At 37.7% G+C, this 20,105-nt stretch overlaps 2 protein-coding genes across 2 annotated transcripts; one reads left to right on the forward strand and one right to left on the reverse strand.

Annotated features, from left to right (window-relative positions):
• Positions 1-9,223: 9,223 nt before the first annotated feature.
• LOC103445344 (uncharacterized) lies at positions 9,224-12,491 on the reverse strand. The gene is made up of 5 exons (XM_008384341.4): positions 12,018-12,491; positions 11,771-11,931; positions 11,487-11,517; positions 10,886-10,985; positions 9,224-9,567 (listed from the first exon to the last, which is right to left on the reverse strand). Exons 1-5 carry the CDS (start codon positions 12,327-12,329, stop codon positions 9,398-9,400), a joined length of 774 nt encoding a protein of 257 aa, XP_008382563.3. The 5' UTR covers positions 12,330-12,491; the 3' UTR covers positions 9,224-9,397.
• LOC108174270 (uncharacterized) lies at positions 12,485-15,799 on the forward strand. Its single transcript, XM_070805683.1, has 6 exons — positions 12,485-12,834; positions 13,010-13,169; positions 13,423-13,508; positions 13,996-14,061; positions 14,414-14,519; positions 14,631-15,799. The coding sequence occupies exons 2-6, from the start codon at positions 13,107-13,109 to the stop codon at positions 14,763-14,765; spliced, it is 456 nt and encodes a 151-aa protein (XP_070661784.1). The 5' UTR covers positions 12,485-12,834; positions 13,010-13,106; the 3' UTR covers positions 14,766-15,799.
• The last annotated feature ends 4,306 nt before the right edge of the window (positions 15,800-20,105 follow it).

Here is a 20,105-nt window from a genome sequence, read left to right on the forward strand (position 1 = left end):
ATGCCATCAAACATTACTTAGGCTTCTAATTTCATTCATAAATCGAAAACCCATTTGGTGAGCCCTTGAGTCAGGGGCTACGCTAGAACATTTGGAATGAGAGTGGTCAAAGCCAATCATGTTTTTGTATTATTTTCGAGTTGAAAATTTAGGTTTTTCTTCATAAGAAGTTGAAATTACACTCTATTGGGTCTGAGACTTGGAAACTCAATATCTTTGTGATATTAGATTAACGTAGTTTAACTATATTTTCTTTTGGTGGGCATGTCTAAATTTCTGTATTTGCACTGTAGGGATGTCTTATCTGGTGAAGTGTTCAAAATCCTTCTGCTAACTGATTTAATAGGTTGAATTTGTATCCAAGGTTTCCTTCCAATATGGTCTGAACTATTTTGTTTAATTAATGAAAACAGGTCACTTCTCTCTATGGTGGTCCCTTAGAGTTTATGTTTATCGTGGAAAGCACAGAAGACCCTACTTATCGGGCTGTATATATGCTATTATCACAGCTTAAGGTGTACGCAACAATAATGATGGTTTCTTTAATATAAGAAGAACATCCAGGACAAGTCATCTATAATATATGCTTGGAAGCACAAGTTTAATGCATAACATTTTTTAGGTTACATGTGTTCCCAGAATGATCTGTTTTAAGTTTAACTTCATTTCCTTGCAGGACGAGGTTGATGCTAAGATTGTTGTGGCTGGTATTTCAACAACCTGTAGTCAGAAAATTCACAACCAATTGGTATGTACCTGATTAAAATAATTTACGCTTTGCCACCATGCTGGTGCAATAGCAAGGTCTTGCACAGTTTAAGTATTATCTTATCAAATCATTATGTACCTATAATTGTTCTATATGACGAGTTTCTTTTCTTTATGGAATACATGAATATAAATTTATTACTAAGTCTTAATGATGTAGGGTATATGTAAATGAATTCAATTAAAAGTTTGACGGACTTCATCAACGAGATCAAAGCTGATCAGAATGTTCTCCTTGATCTGTCTTGGTGAGTATCGTGATCCCAACTCTTTGTTATTATTAGTTCAATTTTTTTGTGCGTATACCCTTTTCAAGGTACGGTCTTCACCAATTTGAAATTTTAGTTTGTTTGTGATTTTTTTTTTCTTTTGGATTTGCAATTTATCCTTTTGTACCCGACAATTTGTGATCCAAATATTTTTTCACGCGTTTTGATTTTCCTGTGAATTTATATGGGTTTAGATTTTTATTGTTAATTTACTGATGTTGGGGGATCATTTTGGCTTCTAGATTGGTTTGAACATTTTTCTATCTTTGTTTTTTCCTTTTTGTAGTTTTAGTCAGATTGAAGTGTTCTTTTCAATTTGAGATTTAATTGAAGTGTTTAGGATTATCTACATATATATAATCAATGTTGAAAATTTAAACTAAATCACTATGCTGCAATCAAACCCACAGATTGTTAGGTCCAAAAGAAGAAGAAGAAGGAGTGAACAACACGAAATTGGCTTTGGGTAAGCTTCCACTCTCTTCTGTGTATAATCTCTTTGAGAAGTGATTTTGGTCGAAAAAGATGATGGCAAAGCACCTTTTCCGTTTCCATATCAAACCCTTCTTGCCTTCTCCATCTCGCAGACCCACGACTCTCACCTCTGTCCTATCCTTCTCTCGCCTCCACCTCACTCCCACCACCATCTCCACTCCCTCACCTTCCTCGCTTTCCTTCTCCTCCAACAACCTCACTGGTATCTCTCTCTCTCCTCACTCCCTCTCTCTCTGTCTCACTCCTCACTCTCTTTTTAAGTCCAAAATTGACAGGAAACTGATGGCGTGTTTGTGAATGCAGGAAAGAGGAATTCCTGGAAAATAGTTTTGTGTGGGCAAAGTTTGATCTTGAGAGTGAGTCGAAACTGGCAAGCGATTTGATGGAATCGGAGAAGGAATTTCCGGAGTTCAAACGGAACCTGTATCCAGATATCAAGCCATACAGTTATGGGTTTTTGAAGGTTTTGGACATCCACACAATCTATTGGGAGCAGTCTGGAAATCCCAACGGCCATGTGAGTTGCAATTCTTCGTCCTAATAAATGACGTAGTTTTTGCATTTGTTGTTCGAATTTAGAGTTTTTATTAGATACAATTTGATTTGTTTTTTATTTTCACTTTTCCAAACCATGATATGATTGATCAACTGAAATTTATTCTTCCAGTAATGGTGCAACAGGTTTGAGCATGATCTATTTGTTTCATTCAGCTTAATTAACACGTTTTGCACTAAATCTGAATAGATATGTCAATAAACTGGCCTGGATATACAAACAAAAGATGATTCAACATCACACTTTTTTTTTGGTAAACCAACAAAATGCATTTAGGGCACGTATAATGGAGATGTTAAGAAATGTTTAGCTTAGGAAACGTGTTTTCAGGTGCCTAACACAACCTCTCACTACTCACTCCCATCAGTTGGTTTTTGTAATTTGAACTTTTCTGTCTGATAAATTTGTATGCTTTCTAGATTTTTTTATGGCAGTTTTGGACCTTTTCTTTTCTGAATTTGTGTGCTTCTCTAGGGTTTTTTATGGCAGTTATGAGGAAGAGCAAGAAAAAGGAAGAACCAGTATTAGGTCTTCCTAAAGAGTACTACGATGATGTGAGTGCCTTTATCCTTTAACTTGGCCAAATGGGTGCTCAAATTTCATGTTTTTATGTGATTATATGAGTAAATTTTTGTATTTTGTTTTTGGGTTTTGCCAAATTCAATGGTGTTATTTATGGGTTTGGTATCGATTTTCAGTTAACAATGACTTTGGGGGAATTGATTGAGTCTGCATTCAATGTAACTTTTCATGCAGTTACATATTGATGAAATAGAATTCAATTTGTTCATTCCCTTCTTTTTTTTAAATGCAATTACATTTATATGATGATTTACAACATATATTCATCTTTTAGTTTCTAATTCTTCATGCAGTCTAAGCTATGAAGGATTTGATAAACCCACAATTGATAACAATGTGTGGCGGCACCAACGGTTTTGGACAAGGAACAAGTAAGTACCATTTTGCTTCATTGTTCCCAAGTATTATGTAGAGATTGCTTTAATATCTTGGCTTCTTCGCTGTATGTGGGGTGTCCGAGATAGGATTTAGGAGATTTGGTTTAGGATTTGCAGAGAGAGATAGAGGGTGTTTTGAGAGAAATGTGGGAGGATTTAGGCGAGGGATTTCAGGGATTTGTTTAGGGTTTCTTTTCTGCGATTTGCAGATAGAGAGATGGGACAAGGGTGTGAGAGAGAGATGGGAGGATTTTCTACGAGGGTAAAGGGAATGGGTAAGGGAGGTATGGGTAATGTGTCGCGGCACCAACGGTTTTGGACAAGGAACAAGTAAGTACCATTTTGCTTCATTGTTCCAAAGTATTATGTAGAAATTGCTTTAATATCTTGGCTTATTCGCTCTATGTGGGGTTTTCGAGATAGGATTTAGGAGATTTGGTTTAGGGTTTGCAGAGAGAGAGAGGTAGGGGGTGTCCGAGAGAAATGTGGGAGGATTTAGGCGAGGGATTTCATGGATTTGTTTAGGGTTTCTTTTCTGCGATTTGCAGACAGAGAGATGAGACAAGGGTGAGAGAGAGAGATGGGAGGATTTTCTGCGAGGGTAAAGGGAATGGGTAAGGGATGGAAAAGCATTTTGTTTTCCATTTACTTCCTGAAACCCGAGGGATTTCTGGGATTGCAGAAAAAGAGATGGGGGTGTCCGTTAGGTGCCCTTTAATTGTCACTTTTGTGATTTCTCCACCCTTGATTGTTGTGTGATTCATTCTCACGAGCGTTCTATGCACAAGGTTTATATTATTCCTTCCTTTTAATTTTGATATTGTTGTGAGTAATTTCTGTTTTATTTTATTGGGTGATTAGATTACAATTTACAATCCCTAATTTTTTTATTTTTACTTTTAATGCCTCAGTGCTATATCGTATAGAACAAAGACTTTTTTGAATGTTATTACTGTTGTGGTTTCTATGTATTTGATACTGATATTGGTCTTTCCCACATGCGCTTTTTCACATGGTTTCATATTTTTCACAGGACACGCTTACCCTATGGGCACCGGTGCCCGTGGGCTCGGCCCTTCCATCTCCTCCAACCGCAGGTGCCTTATATATATATATATATATATATATATATATATATATATATATATATATATCTGTGTGTCGTATCTACTTATTTGCATGTGTTTTTGTGTAGGGTTTGTTCCTTATCAGTTTTCCATCACTTTTAACAATCTATGCAATTATATTGCTTTGAATTAGGATTTCAAATTGAGGTTTTTAATACGTTTGTTTTGGAATTTTTGAGAATGTTGGAAATTTTAGGGTTTGATGATTCTTATTTCAAATATTCAGTTTTACGAAGCATAATAACAATACACAAGGAGGAGCCAAGGCAAATGCAGCCACTGCAAACACTAAGGATTCCAGTATTGCTTCTGCCAACACGACAGTGTACAAAATGGAGCCCGTGTACATCCCCAGTTACATGGTCAAGATTTCCAAGTATCAGTTCTCTTTTAGTCTAGAAAATGTATGTGTTTGGAGGAGTTTGGGAATCTTAGATAATTGTGTTCTTTTTTAACATCTGAGTTGCCCATTTTGTTTGATTTTCATTTCTTGGCAATGATTTTCCTTCGACTGATTTAATGTAGGAGGTTCTGATACGCCCGTTGCAAGCACGCTTCCTAGACAACTGAAGCTTCAACCTCTCAGAGAAGCTCCCGAACTTTTCCAAAGGCTCCGACTTCTCAGAGAAGCTCCCGAACTGTTCCAAAGGTTCCAAAGGCTCTGACTTCTCAAGAACACCCACTACGCTAGTGAAGGGTGTTGCACTCAATGGTGGGGAATGTAGGCATATTTTCACTGTTATATAGCGATCGTATGATGTCAATGCTAGATTCTCTTGGCAGTGTTCTCCCAAATAGGCGACTTAGTAATGAGTTTAACGTGCTGATATATGATATACAAATAAATGCAAATAATCAGGTATTAACTTTTTCTGTTGGTTTTAGCCCCAGGAGATGTGTTAAAGGGGCTTTGCCTTTTAGGTTGAGTCTATAAGCCCTGGTTTCATGAATGGGATGCAGGTAATGTTATATGCTTGCGAACACTTGATTAAAATTCTCTAATTTTCTATATTTCTAAGTGCTGGACAAATTTATAGCATGTTTTTAAAAGCAGAAAGGTTGTGTCTCACCCACCTTTTCATCTCAATTTATGATTATCCTAATTAGGGGTTTCTTAATTAATTATGCTTAAATATTGATCAGTGCTCAATTCCTATATTTCCAACTCCACCTCTCTTTCATCAACAAAGCTTTGATAATTTGTTTTATTTTTTTTTTCTGGAAAAAATTCTGATTTTGATTTTATTCAATTTTTTTTTTGTTTTGTTTTTGTTAATTGCAGCTGCCAGTAGCAATTTTCCCAGTACACATGCCCTCGATGCAGCTTACGCTACTGTTCCCTGCACCGCTACAAGGTATGCGTGCTGATTTGTACATATTCTTATTGATTTTATTTTGTAATATTTAGCAAAATCAAACATTTGATCACCTTATGATTTTGGGTTTGGTGGGTTAGATGCGTACTGATATAAATTTATTTGGTTTTGGTTGATCTGATATTGGTGATTGCATAACATGTTGGAATGTGAATTTTCATGCGTTTTGTAAATCTGAGTCTCTGTTTGGATGCTTTAATATGTTGGATTACCTTAGATACTGGTCTTTCGTGACTCCCTTGATTTATGCATAATGGAACTAATTTACTTTAGCATAGATGATTTTTCTGGTCTTCTTACTTTTGTTGGAATGTTGTTAATGTAATCTGTTAATTTTGGATATTTGTTTGTCATGGGTTCTGTAGAAATAGACCTCAGTTGTGTCCTCTCTGTTTTTCTGATTTTTTTTCTCAATTAGGATGATTTCTTACCAATTTCCTTTGAGATTTGTGCATGTGTGTTTGTTAATGCTCTGTTTCTTCGTTTTTACAGGAAGAATTGTTTAAAAAGCGCATCATCTATATGATCGGGCAAAAGTGCACTTGGTGGTAAGGTGGTGGCAGCTTTGGGCGTTGATGAAGTATCGATCCAAGGTTCACTTTGTTTGAAACATTCTAAAAGCTGAAATAATTCCAAGAATTAATGATGAACAAATTATTTCCATTCCATGCATAAACTGGTTAAGTAGTTCTAGATGGTCTGTGCATGTTGAAGTTTCAAAATAATGACGAAGTAATCATGCTTTAGGTAAATGCCAACCTGAGGGTTTCTTGAGACCCAATATAGATCACCATCAAAATCTCCACCACCCATTTCATCAGCTACTAAGCCCGAACCTTTGCGAGAGAGATTATCTTAAAATCTATTTTGTGGATGAATCTAATTTGTTAAATTTGTCGGGTTTAAGTTATTTAAGAAATTTAGTCGCAAAGTTAAGTCTTTTTTATGAGTTATGTTAATAATTCTACCTAAAATTTTTGTAAATTCATGGTTGGGTTCAAGTTATATTAGAAAACATGGATCATTCAAGTCTTAGTACAACTGGATGTTGTTTGCTTGCACAAAATCTTTGTGCATAGAAGTTGAGTCTTTTTTCTGAGTTATGTTAATAATTCTACCTAAAATTTTTTGTAGGTTTTTTTTTTCATTTAATTTAGGTATTTTAGGGGTTTTTTCTTTTGGCTTTTTTTTCCCCCTGATTTTGGAGTTCTCTTTTTCAGGCTCGAATGCTGTCGTCTTCCGAAGTCCTCAGTAATAAAGGTAAGCAATTTGAAATTTTGGGGTTATTGAAATCATAGCTTCAATTTTGTAGTTTTGTTTAGATTTGTTATATTGAAGATGAATTTGGTATTATGGTATGTTCTCTTTGGATGCTCGGAAAGATAGGTGGGAATTTGAATTGTGTGTAAAATTGACAATTTAAAGTTGTTTTTTCTATTGCTAATGTGTTTTAGTTCAATTGAGTTACAAGGATTGGGGTCTTCACAATTAGGAAGGGTTGGTGCTTTTGTAATGGCACTTTGCATTTGTTTTGAGCGTCCAAAAATTGCTATATCTTGCGCAATGCAGGAAGAAACAAAATAGGTGTCCAAGCAGTGAGAAATGAAGTTGATCATATAAATTGTAAGCCTTCATTTTAAAAATTATCCCTTTAGTCTAAAAGGAGTGAGAAATGAAGTTGATCGTATAGTATGTGTCGTAGTGTCATAAAAATCTGTCGCAATAGTGATACTGAGTATATTATATTTATGAAACAATGCTGGATTTGTTGGATTTTTTTTCTTTTTTGTTTACTGTGGATTCTCTTAGTCTTTTCTCATGTAATTATTGGTGCTTTCACAGACCATGTGTGAATTGCATGCCGCTGATGTTTCTTATGCAAACAGACAATATTTTTTTAGATAACAACTTTTGTGAATAGAAACTTTTAAGTTCATCCATTTGATTGTACAGTGACTCTTGATGTCAGCTAAATTGAATGTAAGTGAAAATCAAACTGCTTTGCTTGGTTCACCTATCTCTTGGTTATTTAAATTCTTTAGTGATGCCTATATTGATTTGTGAGTTTGTTAGATTTACTCTGGTGAAATGTGTGTTATCTACATTGGTGCATTTTAAGTGGTGACTCCGTTTGTACCGCCTTTGTAGTGCATCTTTTTGTGCAAATTATTTACCATTCTGCTACTGGCTCTCTCTCTGCCCCTGCTGCACGTTATTTACAAAATTGCCACCTCCTCTTAATTCTTTGTTCGGTGAGGGTTTCGGGGATGGGAGGCCATGCCGCATCTGAGATAGAGATAGAGAGAGAGAGAGAGGGAGGGAAAGGGAGAGGGACGAGTAAGGATCGCTCGGTGAGGGTTTCAGGGATGGCAGGTCATGCCGATAGAGATAGAGTTAGAGGGAGAGGGAGACAGAGACAAAGTGATAGAGAGAGAGGGAGAGGGAGGAGTGGGGATCTCATTGTCATTGCTGCGGATCCTCGATTTCATGAGTGGGAGAGGGGGGACAGTCTGAGAAAAGCATGTGGGCTGTCGGAATTTGAGGGAGAGGGGTAGGGATCGTGGCTGGGGGTTTGTGTTTGTCCCTTTGATTGTTCTCTGGGGTTGGTTTTGTTCATGAATAAAGTATTGTGTTTTCTCTATATTTTGGTTTTGAGAAGTTGATGGTTTTGGGTTATGTTCTTTTTTCCCTTTTTTCTCAATTCTCAGTGAGTGGCACTTTTTCTCAATGGAAGATGATAGTTCAAATGTGTCAATGGTTCTGGAAATGTGATTACAAGTTTCCATATATTCAATCTACCAACAGCATTTCTATGCACGCAACTCAGACACATGGATATGTTCCAATCTCTGCGACAAGCACTACTGCGAGGCCACTACCATATGCGAATATCTTCATACATGTCAGTTCCCTTTCTCACCTTCTTCATGTTTTATCCAATATTATGTTTTTTATCTGATTTCATGTGTTTTCTTGACGTTTTTGGTTGTCCAAGATTTCTAAGTTTTTGTATAAGAATATAAGAACAAAACTGCACATCGAGGAGTTTATGAACTTTTTGGAGTGTCGGTAACACTTCTCTTTGGGAATATGTAAAACTACTAATCATTGTTTGATAATTCCTCACATGTGTGTGTAATGAACGACTGGACTTTACCATAAATTAATTTAATTTCTATTTCAGCAAATCTGGTCATTTTCTGTGTAAGTTTCCCCTCATGGTTCAGTTCTGGCATTCCCCTCAAAACATCGTTCGTGTCATTTCCTCTTTTTCTGTGTTCAGGTTATAGACCTTACGTATATATTGGAGACTACAACGATAAAAGATGTCAGTTGAATGTATATAAAAGCAAAACTGCTTATCTTATCGTTCTCATTCACTCATGAATCCCTTTGTTCATAATTGTATTGAATTTATTCAACTAAAATGTGTTTTATTCATCCAATTACGTCTGAAACAGCTGGTTCCCGCGGCAACGCGCGGACATATTTTCTAGTGAGACCTAAATCATACTTTGGCTCATATATACAATATGCAATTAAACAAAAAACGACTAGACAAAATTGTATGACTAAACAAAAACAGTATCATCATCAAAAAACGTATCAGTACCTAGACGCCTTTTCTCATCTCTGCTGGGATTAAAATCTCAAAACTCCAATGCATTTCGAAGAACAATATCAATCGATTCAAATCTGCCAACCGTCACAAGAATAAGCTGCCTGTTGTAGTACAAATATCAGTAGCCGTCACAGTGACAGTCGAGGAAGAGATGAAATGGAAATGGTGACCATTCCAAGCCTCTTGTCGTGTACATATATAAGTACATAGATCATGAATAGTTCTTCAGTCTGTTTCAGAATCTGAGAAGTATTTCTGGGCATCAAATGGTTGTCTCCGGGAGTTCATATCATGGACATTTGGCTGTCTCCGGGAGTTCATATCATGGAAGTTAGGCTGTCTCGGGGAATTCATATCACGGAAGTTAGGAGCTTCTCCAGACATCGGTGCAAATGCTGCAGCTCAAATACATAGAACTAATGAGAAAAGCACACCTAAGGCAATTTTTCAACGGAAAATAATTTAACAGAAAGAGAAAAGTTGCTAGTACGAGATAAAAATATAACTTAACTAGCGCATATGTGAATGTCACTTTCAACAAAGACCATCCTAATATACAGTTTGCAAACAATGATATTAATAAACTATTTTATAGAGCTCTTACATGTTTGTTTGTTTAATATCTTTTTCAGTTTGCAAGAAAGATATTTCAGAATCACTCGGGGATTTCTAATACGAGGTCAGCTCTGTAGCGGCTACAATAACTGGACGAATCAAAAGTCCTATGGGAACTGCAGCGCACTCAATCATCAATTCACAAAATTTTGTAAGTTCTATAGCCAGTCAATCTAGGAATCTACAAAAGATGTGAGCAACAAACTTGGACTACCCAACTAATGAACACCAAATAACCAAAACACTGCTCAATCTACCATCAAAGATATTGGTAGAAGAACTTCACCTAATGGTGTACGAGGGGCCAATTAATCTGCAAACCAAATCACAAAAGCAAAAGTTCATACATGCTGGGCTGTATGAATTCTAGAACGCCATTGCGCTCAGTCCTATGCCACGTCTTCCGTTAGATCCAAGTACTCCAAATCTTTTCTTAAAGGTCTCTTCCAAAGTCTTCCTAGGTCTTCCTCTACCCTTTCGGTCCTAAACCTCTGTCGCATAATCGCATCTTCTAATTGGAGCGTTTATAGGCCTTTGTTTCACATGTCCAAACCACCGTAACCGATTTTCTCACATCTTTCCTTCCATTTCGGTTTACCTCAGATATCATCATTCCTAATCTTATCATTTCTCGTGTGCCCACACATCCAACAAAGCATTCTCATTTCCGCTACATTCATTTTATGTACATGTTGATGCTACTGCCCAACATTCAGTGCCAGAAAGCATTGATGGCCTTATAGTCATCCTATAAATTTTTCCTTGAGTTTGAGTGGCATACGACGGTCGCACAACACACCTGATGCACTCTTCCACTTCATCCATCCAGCTTGTATTCTATGGTTGAGGTCTCAATCCACAAAATTTTGTAAGTTCTATAGCCCGTAAATCTAGGGATCTACAAAAGATGTCAGCAACAAACTTGGACTACCCAACTAATGAACACCAAATAACCAAAACACTGTTCAATCTACCATCAAAGATATTGGTAGAAGAACATTCTTCACCTAATGGCGTACGAGGGGCCAATTAATCCGCAAACCAAATCACAAAAGCAGAGGTTCAAACATAAAACTTGTCAAAATACATTCAACTAACCTTTCTCTCTCATTCTCCTTTCTCTGTCATACTCAAATTTATCCCGAATCTGGTTGACCTTTTCCCAGGTATCACCTTGCCTACTTGCAAAAGCATTGTCCTGCAACAAAATATAGGCAGTTGAGTGTATCATCGCACATGCATAACCATGTGACCAAAGTAGTAAAATAGATCCAAAGTAAAAGATAGCACAAGCAACCCTCTAGTATAGTGGGATCCTACAGATACAAAGGTATCACATCTTACTCTAAAAACAATCAGGGTATAATAAATCATAGTTTGATGACAAAAAGCTATTTAGTTCAGCTATAAAGCTTGCTTCAGAGGGCTTCATTTACCAATGGAGATAGTGAGAAATAATTGCATTCACAATAACACAAAAGACCAGGTTTGAAGATTAAACAACATATTATTACGTGTGGAGTTTCAAGTTGTTGGTAATGAACAACTATGTGAAATGCCGGGCTGTCTACTCATGATTCCTAACGTGTAATTAGCGAGGTGTAGGTGCCGAGAGAACACATGTTTTGGTGCATCATATATACATCTGCAAAGCTATAACATATTTGACTAGGCCCAATAAACTGCATCAAATTCGTACCTTAAATGGCTCGGGATGAAACCGCTTGTTCCTGAAACACAAGCAACCAGAGCTAAATTAGCATCTGAATGTCATTAGACATACAATGGGCAGTGAGATTTTACACTACTAGAAAAAAAAAAACCGAGTAATAATTACATTCATGTACATTAACAAGTCCAGATTTTCTAAAAAGTTTCCATCTTTTATGTAAGGATGTACAAAATTTGAAATTAAATATCTACAAATGTCAATTCTTTGCAATACTGAAAAACCATTTGCAGAAATTAATCAACATGGCACACCTGTACGGAGAGAAATCGTGATCATCGTCCTCAGCGGATTCATAATTCGCATGATCCTGAGCAATTTTTTTGGAATAACCCTCGTCCCAATACAGCCTCTCCCAATTTTCCCTCAGCTCCTGGTAAAGTTCCATGTATCTTTTGCACCAAGGCTCGTGTTCCTGTCAACAAATTAAAGTAAAATCACATTAATACAAACCCTAATTAATACGAATCACACAACTAATCACAATTAGCAAGCACAAACCGTTTCCTTGAGGACGAGGCGAGTGCGGCGCATGAACTGGTCACGGAGCTGCTTGCGGCGCTTGTTGGGAATATTGTCCCTGGGAATGACAAACCGCTCACGTGGAGGCACGTGATCGCCGATCTCGTGGATTTCGCCGTCAACGATCCACCACTCGGACTTCTCCTCTTGCTTCCGCATGGCCAGGGCGGGAGACTTGTGGCGGCGCCGAGATGGGCCGGACTCGGTCCGAGCCCACCGGAGTTGGGTGGCGGCGGCCGCAGTCTGGAAGCATGACGGCGAGCTCTTGAGTCGTTTTGCGAGGGAGAGCATTTGGGTTTATGACTTTGGTGCAGTCGAGTGTACGGTCGAGCGTGTAGCCGGGATTTTGCTGGTTGAGACCCGCAAAAGCTTATCCGAGGGCTTAACCGGTTCGAACCGTTTGCATTAGTTTTTTAATTTGTTCTTCCTTGCCCGAACCGGCTGGACAGACAGGTATACCAACTCCAAGCCCAAGACCAAGACGAAGCCCAGTCCAAATAAAATGTTTCAGAAATGGCGATTATCTGGTACAAGTGTCCCGATCAGGGCATTGACATCTGGAAATCGGGGAAACTGCCAGGGGAGGGAGGAACTCGAATTCAAACCATTTGAAATCCAACGGTCACCAATAGTGCGATACAGAGAGAAAGTCCCACCGCATTCGCTCGCTTCCCGCCCTTTGTTCAGTTGCTTCGAGTCTTTCCATCGAGATGTGTGGAAGGGCTCGCTGTACTGACGACGTCATTAGGGCTCACCACCGCAACCATGCCCCTGTCCGTACCGTTAACATGGACCGGTGAGCAAACCTCATAACTCAAAACTCTTTCTCCCCTCTTTTGATTTCTCTTTTGGTTGTAATTTTCTCTCATTTTCCAAGCAACCAAACAGGTCTTAAATCTTGCGTGTTAATGGTCTCTTTAATCAATTGTTTTGCTCATGCTGATTGAAACGAATTTTCGGTTTATGCTTAGGTATCGGCCGTCGTACAACGTGTTGCCGGCGGGATCGAATGTGCCTGTTGTTCGCAGAGAAGACGGGGCGGATGGCTACGGCGTCGTTCTTAACTGAATGAAACGGCGGCGGATTCCTAGTTTCACCAAGAAAACCGAAAAGCCCGATTTCTACAGGATGGTAATAACGTTAGCGTTAGCATTGGCAGTCAGCCACTGTCTTGATTAATAGATTGTTTACATAAATTGAATGGGTTTTGCAGTGATGTTGTGGAAATCAGTAGTAATTTAAACCTCAGTCTATGTGATGTGTCTCAAGTTTCTATTTTTCATAACCGACACGAGAAAGCCTGGTTCTTTTTATGAGATGAGTTGTGAAATTGAACAGTTTTTGTTTGATGATTACATGTTGTGAATTGTGCTAAAATTTGCAGTTTAATACTCGGTCTGAGTCCATTTGTGAAAAGGCTTCCTTCCGTCGTTTGGCTCCTAAAAGCCTCTGCCTCGTTGCGGTTGAAGGGTATGTATTATTGATTTTACTACGTTTGTTATCATTCCGGACTTTTTTTTTTTTCAATTGTCGTTGTATTGGAGGGTCCGTGCGTCTTTCCCTTTCATTGTTGCTGTTTGATTAGTATCATAAAGCAGTTTATTATTTCATGATTTACTTTGCATTCTCCAGTTTTTATGAATGGAAAAAAGATGGTTCGAAAAAGCACCCTTACTACGTCTATTTCAAGGACGGCAGACCTCTCCTGTTTGCAGCTCTTTATGATTCATGGGAGAACTCTGAAGGTAGCTAATGACAACCATGTTGTTCGAAAAAGCCCCTCCCCGTGACCACCGCTTTTGTTAATTTGTTATGCTATTATGTCTGTTTGTTTTGGTCTTGGCGATGATAATTTGTTTTCAAAACCGACTTTATCTGAAATTCTTCGTCAGTAAATTTCAAGCTTGAGGTAAGTTTGTTCTAGGCGCTGATATATCCAGTGTACATTATCATGCAGGCGAGAAACTTCACACCTTCAGTATCATAACAACAACTTCATCATCAGCTTTAGGGTGGCTGCATGGTGAGCCCTACTCATGTTTGTTGATTTTTACAATTTTACTACGATTTGAATACCGTAATGTCTGGATAGTACTAGAAGCCTATAAGTTATGAATTACTGCGTGATTATCTAGTTTATGTTGATGAGAGTAACTTGGAGGTGATTCTATATGTATACATATATGTGTGTGTATATATAAAAAGATATTTGTATAGATATAGTTTGTGATTTCTAGTTACAGTTTCTTGGCTGAGCTATGAATTTAGTCCTTGTTGTGTGAAGTATCTCCTTTGCCGCATTCTTGCTGTGGCACTCTTTGACAAACTTGAGTAGCATTTCTCTAATATTTTGGTTAATTTATCATTATGGACAGGATGCCTGTTATCTTGGGTGATGAAGAATCAACTGACACATGGCTATATTGTTCTTCATCATCCAAGTTTGATTCATTACTTAAACCGTATGAAGATCCCGATTTAGTAAGTGGTTATTGAATTTAGAAAGGAGAAACATAAAATTTACTATTTAATGATCCGGGTATCAAACGTTGGAAGTACATTTTATTGACTGCTAAAAATTTTATTCACCAGGTATGGTACCCGGTGACACGGGCAATGTATAAGGTGCCTTTTGATGGGCCAGAGTGCATCTGTGAGGTGAGGCAGTTTCATTTTTTCTCTTATGTCCATGATGCTTATGTTTTAAAATTATGGAGGGGGACTTAAACGCAATAATCTTTACCCCGATCTCTACGACACTGCAAAATTGGAAATTTTGGCTGCCAGCTTGAATCAAACAAAATGATTCTTGCACTTGTATAATCCTTTAGCTGGTGTTCCAATAGAAGGTAAACTTTATAGAAGTGACAAGGTAAAGGTGTTAAGGTGGTGGTCTCATGGAAAATTTGCCGAACAAGAGAATCATGCTGTAGCATTCCCCACCAAAGTTTTAAGACTGGCTTTTTCATTACATTTTCCCCCTCATATCATGTGTTGCATGATTTGATAGACAAAACAGTGACTCTGCTTCCTATGGGTATATTCTTAATTATATCGACTTTTCATGGCTTGGTGATTGTGTCTTGGTTTCTACTTGGGAGATTGGAATCCTGTTTTCGTTATGGTTTGGTGATTGTGTCTTGGTTTCTACTTGGGAGATTTCTAGGTAATATCTGCTCGATTTTCAGTAAATGTTAAATCCCGATTTGGTTTCACACTTGTGTGGATTATAAACAGAGAGCTTGATTTCAATTAAGAGGTTTTGTTGCAACCCTCCTTACAGAATTCAACAAGAAACGAAAAACAAGCGAAAAGAAGTTGCAGAACTAACAAAGAGGAAACATTTGGGGACGTAAAATTGGCAGAGACCAACTGTAAGCTTCTATCCACCTTTCACTAGGCACCATCTCCATGAACATCTTCTTTATCATCCGAATGGAGCCGGACACAGCCCCCCATTGTAACACCGGCCGCGACCCTAGGCTGAACCCTCGCCGCTTGTTCCCTAGCCACACGGTGATGCCTCTCCGTCTTTTCAGCCGCCTCCGTGGCCGGCACCAGCCAACCAACACGGTGGAGTTTGACAGAATAGATATGGTGACACCACCTCTCCTCAGCATCCCTATTGTTGTTGTTATGCAATTTTATGCATAGTGATTTTGTGATGCTCATTCATTCCTAATTACTTATATAGTGTGGATTAAGGATGAATTGCCGGTGTTAACAATGATGATCAATGATAATGGCAGCAATTATGACAATCATGATTTTTTATCCCCTGATGCCAGTGTGGAATAAAGCAATGTACCCCAGGATGGATTTTATTCAATTTACATTGTTAGGGTTGTGGTAGTCATGATTAGAGTAACACTTTATGATCAAAAGACAATTACTTTAGTGAAATTGTAGGTGAGATGTGTCCATCACGGGCTTTTAACACAATTGTTTGTATCTCCCGCATCATGTGACTTATAATAATAATATAAACTCGTCACAGAGTAATTCTCTCTCGTCGAGATAGGAATCACAAATCTTCCCTTTTTATAAAGCAACTTTAATGACTTGATTATTGAAGTAGAAGATGCTTAAACTTTTGTTCTGTCCGTCGCTTCGACATGTGCCGTGAAAATGAAGTTGGTAAATTGATGGTTTAGATCAATGATTCGATTTGAATACAAGTAGTTTTAATTAGTTTTATGCTGCATGCGTCTGAGAGGGATCGGCATATTTTTTTTCTTTTCATTTGACGCAAGGATGTTCTACTCTAAATTCTAAAAGGCAGATTCTCAATAGCACAACGATTGGGGTATTTTCTTTAACTTAACTTCATGCTTATGTTGGTTTTTAGCCCAACTCAACTATCTTAGTCTCAAATATTTTTTACATACATGATTCGTACAATTTGATTTATAATATGAATGGCTTCGATCATAAGCATGAAGTTCTATAAATAAGCCACGAAGTATTTTGAGGAGAAACTTCTCAATCTTAAAGAGCCATTCTCTTTTCTAACATATCAGAATTAACTTGGCTCCTCAATAGATGAGAAGAAGTTCCTCCTCAAGATGATTTATTATCGAATCTCAAAACTTCATCCTTATGAGGGAAATTAATATATAGAGATATCCCTTAAGAATATCATTGTAATGTCAATTTAAGAATTCGTTGCAATGTCAAACATCCGTCTCCTTGTCCATCAATTTGTATGTTAAATGCTGACGTGGCAAGCGAGTATCCCACTCTCTCGCCCAACTGAATTGAGAAATTAATTAATTTTATTAAATCAAGGATTTTTTTTTTGCTTGAACAAAATTAAAAGTAATGAAAAAAATCTCTTTCCCTTCACGGTGAGCTTCTGGGTCAACCCTTGACGCAGGTATGTCAGTGTTAGACCAAGTCCAACTTCAGTTGCTGTTACAACGGTTTCAAGTAGTTGTTAACTGTTTTAAGTTATTGGTTATACGGTTTTGCTGTAAATGTTGAATTAGCTTCTGCTGTATCTTTTTGAATTTCAAACTTTCCTTGTAAATAAAGATTTCAACATCCTAGATGTAAGTGTTATAAATATATGCAACCCATCGTCGAAATGGGTATGCAATTGAAGTGAAAACCTCCAGTGTTTAAGTTTTGGTTTCTAGAGCCTTTAAAGTCTAACGAGAGAAATCCTTGTTTTTTTTTCCAATTTGAGTACTTCTACATGATAGACTTCAACAGAAAACTGAAGAGTAACGACAACTAGTGAATGAGTTCAGTAGTTCCTCATATAAAATGATTGACTCTAGAGATATAGTAATATGGAGAAGACAAAATTGTTTCAAGCACCGTTGTTTTCAAAGAGAGGAGGACGAGTTATTCACATTTCATTTGATGGTCAGAGATGAATTAAAAGCTAAGCAGTGGTAATTCTAAGGATTCCCCCAGGGAAAAATAAAGATGTCTCTTACGTTACTCGGTCTTGCCCACCATCGTGTTCAGTGGCTGAAAACAACACTGCCGCCACTACCAACAACACCACTCCCTCCCCTCCCATGCTTCCTGTGAACCTCTTCAATGACGACTGTTGTCAATATTAAACTGGACAAGACTAGCAATTCTTCATGGTTGGCCCAAATCCTGCCCATCGTCAATAGCAGAGACCGTACAGGGTATGTTGATAGCGCGCCGCCCCACCCCCCCCCCCCCCCCCCCCCCCCAAAAAAAAAAAAAGTTTTTGAGAAATAATTCTTATAGACAAGGAAAGGTGACCTCTCTGTGGCGGATTACCTGGATTGCATGAATACTATTGCAGACAAACTTGCGTTAGCTGGACAACCTGTGAATGATGATGAATTAGTTCTGATCATCCTGAACAATCTTGGACCTGCATTCGAGATGACAATGAGTGCGACTCAAGCACGTGATACTCCAATCACGTATCCTACCCTCAAAGCTCTCCTATTGGCTACGAAAAAAAATGATGGCATAACAAGCTGCTCCTCTTGTGGAGGCGGCTCATGTGAATGCTTTCGTGGATGCAAGAGGCCGTGGAGGACGATCTCGTGGTACTGGACGTGGTGGTTCTCCGTTCGCTCGTGGTGGTGATGCCAACCAGCGTGGTTTCATTCCACGCAACAACAACAACAATTTCAATAATCCACGCAATGCTGCGTGCCAAGGTGAGAAGTTTAATCCCTGCAGGAGAAAGGATTACCTGCCAAATATGTGGGAAACTAGGGCATCTTGCCCTTAATTGTTATCAAATGATGAATGCAACCTATGAAGGTAGAATTCCAGCAAACACCTACCTGTAATGACGTCTTCACCAATCACGCTCAATAGGTAGAATAATGGACAATGGCTCTTGGACAACGGTGCTAATGCACATGTTACTCCAGATATACAAAACTTGGTGAATGTAAAAAAAATACATCGATAATGAGAATGCTGGTGGTGTAGGTAATGATATTGGTCTTTCAATCTCTTATTGTGGTTCGAATAAAATTCATATTAAATCTTCCTCATATGAATTAAACAATATCCTAAGATGTCCCATTGCTTCCACAAATATATATTACATCTGCCCATAGGTTTATCCTAGACAATAAATGTAACTTATTGATTTTTTCTCAAGGCTCGGAAGACGCTTTTTTGCGGGAGATGTGAGAATGGTTTGTACCCATTTTCAGGTGACGTTGGACAATTCAAATTACCCTATTTCAACGTGTGTAGGCATTCGAGTTTCAACCCAAAAGGGGTATTGTTGGAAGTTTTGAGACTCTTGTCCCACATTGGGGAAAACAAGATTCCCAATGGCCTTTATATAGATTGAATGCTTTAGTCTAGTAATTACAACATGAGCCATTTGGAAACGGATTGAAGGCTTGGGCCTTATTGTTGTGTGGTGGATTAGGCTTGTATAATATAGCCTAAATACAATTAATATTAATTAATCTGATTCATTAATTTTAATTTTTAGATTAAGTTTTTAATTAATTTATTAATTAAAAATGTTTTGATTAAAAGACACAGCTTTTAGAAAGAGTTGTGTACCTTCAAATACACTGAACATGTATTTGAAAGGGTGTGAAATAGCTTATATATCTGCAATCACAGTTTCCAAATGGATCATCTTTTCTTGATCTTTCCTTATGTACGAATTTTCTAGAGAGTAAACACATAAAAAGAAAATTCGCTAGAGTTCTAGAATCCAATGCGGATTGTAGAATTAGGTAGTTGAATCCTGATCGAACAGACGTTATGGAACCACAAGCACAAGAGTGGGACGAAAATACTGTTCGAAGGACATAACTTTTACGCTAGCCTCTACCTTCTATAATCAAGTTAGTAACATTAATTTCTGTATTTATTGTGTAATTTTCGTTTTGTATAGCAAGTATATTTTGGTTAATAAAATATTAGAATTTCTGTTATTTTTGTTTATTTCTGAATTGTTCTCCAACAGTACTCTCGGCCTAGTCATCCTGCGTCAACAATAATCAAGTTTTTAATTTCCAATGAACGAGTACCAATTCATGGTGTTTCAGATGTAACCTTTTGTCATTCATGTCCACTAGGAAAAAGTACTAAGTTATCGTTTAGTTCTTCAGAGTCTCTTTCTCAATTTTCATTGCAAATTTTACATTCAGATGTTTGGTGTTCTCCAGTTGTGTTAATTGAAGGTTTTTGTTAGTATTTGTTGTTTGTAGATGATTATTCTCGATATTATTGGATTTTTCCTAAGAAAAATAAATCTGAAGCTTTTGAAATATTTATTAAAGGATTTTTATCACAAATATTCTCTGAAATTGACCCACTCAATCAAGATAGTCTCTGAAATTGAAAATCGATCAATGTCGTCCTTGAAAATGAGTGATGCAAATCAATATCGTCATTCTGTTTGAATTTCGTTAAAAATCTGTTAGTATGCTAACGTGGCACGTTAGGACCCCACCCTTACCAAATATTTAAAAATTAAAATTTTTTTGGCTAAAAAAGATATTGTGAGCCCTACCCTTACCAACCCATCAGTCCTCACCCTTCTTTCCCACCCCGTCCGTCTCACCCTCTACCTTCCTGCTTCCCAATCTA

The sequence above is a fragment of the Malus domestica genome, chromosome 10 (genome assembly GCF_042453785.1).
Source record: "Malus domestica chromosome 10, GDT2T_hap1".
Taxonomy (NCBI): domain Eukaryota; kingdom Viridiplantae; phylum Streptophyta; class Magnoliopsida; order Rosales; family Rosaceae; genus Malus; species Malus domestica.

Bases quoted from the DNA above. Each gene is read 5' to 3' on its own strand.
- LOC108174270 (XM_070805683.1), top strand. From the start codon at position 13,107: ATGAAACGGCGGCGGATTCCTAGTTTCACCAAGAAAACCGAAAAGCCC. The intron at 13,170-13,422 runs GTAATAACGTTA...TAAAATTTGCAG, and splicing joins AGCCCGATTTCTACAGGATG to TTTAATACTCGGTCTGAGTC. The intron at 14,520-14,630 runs GTAAGTGGTTAT...TTTATTCACCAG, and splicing joins CGTATGAAGATCCCGATTTA to GTATGGTACCCGGTGACACG.
- LOC103445344 (XM_008384341.4), bottom strand. From the start codon at position 12,329: ATGCTCTCCCTCGCAAAACGACTCAAGAGCTCGCCGTCATGCTTCCAG. The intron at 10,986-11,486 runs GTACGAATTTGA...ATTTTGTTGCAG, and splicing joins TTCATCCCGAGCCATTTAAG to GACAATGCTTTTGCAAGTAG. The intron at 9,568-10,885 runs GTTAGTTGAATG...TTTGAGCTGCAG, and splicing joins AAGGAGAATGAGAGAGAAAG to CATTTGCACCGATGTCTGGA.